Raw genomic sequence first — 2367 nt, 5'->3', positions numbered from 1 at the left:
CAAGATAAACGCTCGAATTAAGGGTTGTTCTATGAGGTCTCTACGCATAGGGAATCGGGTTCCCTATGTGTCGTGCGGTAGTCGAGTTCACCTTGTGTGTATCTCGAACAGCTATCGTCGTCTTATCCTACTAGAGCTGAACCTCGTATAAGGGGTTCACGGCGTCTCTAGGGAATCTTCTTATGTCGCTGGAGCCAAGCTTCGTAAGAGGGGCTTGAGACGTCTCCAGGGGTATCCGTACCGCGTCAGAGCTGAGTTTCATAAGAGGGGCTCAAGGCGTCTCTGGGGCAGGCGTGTCGTGCTAGAGCTGAGCTTCAGAAGAGGGGCTCAAGGCGTCTCTAGGGTTATCGCGCAGAGCCGAGCTTCGGAGGAGGGGCTCGAGGCGTCTCTGGGATCTTCGTATCGTAGATGTCCGTTCCGCACGTGGGGATCGAGGACACTAGGTGAAAAGGTTGAGTTAATTCTAATGTTACGGGATGAATGCAGGAATTTGGCAAAACACCGAGATAAAGCCGGATCACAACTCACCCATACTGAACAGCCTCTCTAGTAAATACAGAATTCTGCCATTACGGACAACTCCGCTAGAGTCACTAACGGATATGCAAGCGCTATTTCCCTATATACGAGCGATATGTCCAATCATAGGTCCAACTCCAATACCGCCCAATACACATCCATGGTATCCCACTTGTCCACCCCCTCCGACCGTAAGGCTTGCGTGGACTGGTCGACGGCTCGGATTGCATCCGAGAGCGACTTGTCATCTTCCAACCCCTCATCCCGGATCCATCTCTGGAACAGGGAGGACGAGACGAATTGAACCTCCCAGTGCCCATCTCGCATCCCCCGCACCGGCTGCAGATAACCTGATCGGACCTCGCGCCACCCAAACTGCCCTGCTATAGATACTATCTCCTCCGGTGTCGGTGCGCTACGCACGTTAGGCTCTCGCACGCCATTTGCTGTCGACTTGCGCAATGCATTGAAAATGGACTGTGCGCCCGCCGCTAGCACATGTGGGGTCTGCTCTGGTCGCGACGCCCTCGAGCCATACTCGGCTAAACAGAGATAGCGCACCTTTACGCTGGCGAGGAGTCGGAAGACCTCGGCCATGGCGGTCTGGTTTTGGAAATACCACAAAGAGTGGCAGAGAACCGCGACATCAAAGGGCCGGCTCCTGTATTCGTCATCGCTCAGTAGGCTGGCGATATCGGCACGTCGAAATTCGATCTGCTTGCCCAAAACGGAGGCCTGGATGTGCTTCTGCGATTGAGCCACTGTATAGGGTCCGCCATAATCTGGGGGTGCCGTATCGATGCCAATGATATGGCCGGTGGGGCCAGTGGCCAGCGCAAGCACTAGGCTTGATTCACCTTGCCCGCATCCCACATCCAATACGCGTGAGCCCGGCTTGATCTGCCAGGCGTCTCCAAGAGCAAGTCGATGCTGAAATTTTGGTTCGATGATGGACTCGCGCGTACGCTCATCGTGGAGATAGCTGGCCAGGAGGGTATCCATTAAATTGATAAAACAATATGATAGAGAGTTATTGGAAATGGACAATCATGCGGACTAGCTTCCCTTTAAGGGGACGTAGCAGATGACCCAGGCTCCATATGGCCGCGAATTCCAATTTACTCGATAACGTGCGTCACGGTTGACCGAGCGTCCCGGTTGATCGAGCGACGTATTTGGAACTTAAAAAATCTAAGATTTTCAACATCAACTTTTAACACCAAAACATGAATTAATTATCTATTTAACGCGTGTAGGACACTAGGTATATATATGGCCTTTGGTTCCACAACCTGAACAGGTGACGAGTCGCCTAATAGTAGGTAAAGTAGGCAATGGAACATCTTCTATAGGTTGTCCAGGAGCATCCTCTAGGGATATATATTCAACTCTACCATTCTCCTGAGCAACCACGCTTTGCTGTAATTCCTCCAAACTCCGAAGACTCCCTTCATGGCCTCTGTGCTTCTTGCTAGCCGCTCTCTTTTTTATCTTTCTCTTCGCAGTATTCTCCAATCGCTGAATACGGTCTTCCATCATCATCATCCGAATCGCCATCTGAGTATGCGCATCTTGCGACCGATAAATTTGTTGTTTTAGAGGTGAAGTTAAAGCTCCTGAGGAAGATTCGAGTTCTTTCTTGATAGCAGAATTCGATTTTTGGACTTTCGAGTAGCTCCAAGGCCGATTTGAGTCACTGCTGCTTGAAGAAGTAGGGCGTTGAGGGTGGTCGTGAGGGGGGTCTTGAGGGGGGTCTTGAGGGTGGTTTTCGACCATGATATTCAGCTTTTCTAAAACATGATTAGCATCCAGGGGTACTAAACCAGCGCCCCTGAAGCTATTCACTAT

At 51.0% G+C, this 2367-nt stretch overlaps 1 protein-coding gene across 1 annotated transcript; it reads right to left on the bottom strand.

The window, feature by feature from the left end:
- Positions 1 to 642: 642 nt before the first annotated feature.
- N7495_001965 (class I SAM-dependent methyltransferase) lies at positions 643 to 1521 on the bottom strand (the record flags this gene model as incomplete). The annotated part of the gene is made up of 1 exon (XM_057204635.1): positions 643 to 1521. The coding sequence occupies one exon, from the start codon at positions 1519 to 1521 to the stop codon at positions 643 to 645; it is 879 nt and encodes a 292-aa protein (XP_057065242.1).
- Positions 1522 to 2367: the final 846 nt, after the last annotated feature.

Source organism: Penicillium taxi (assembly GCF_028828555.1).
Source record: "Penicillium taxi strain IBT 34144 chromosome Unknown utg000002l_segment0_segment0, whole genome shotgun sequence".
NCBI lineage: Eukaryota > Fungi > Ascomycota > Eurotiomycetes > Eurotiales > Aspergillaceae > Penicillium > Penicillium taxi.
This window is presented reverse-complemented; position numbering and strand designations above follow the sequence as displayed.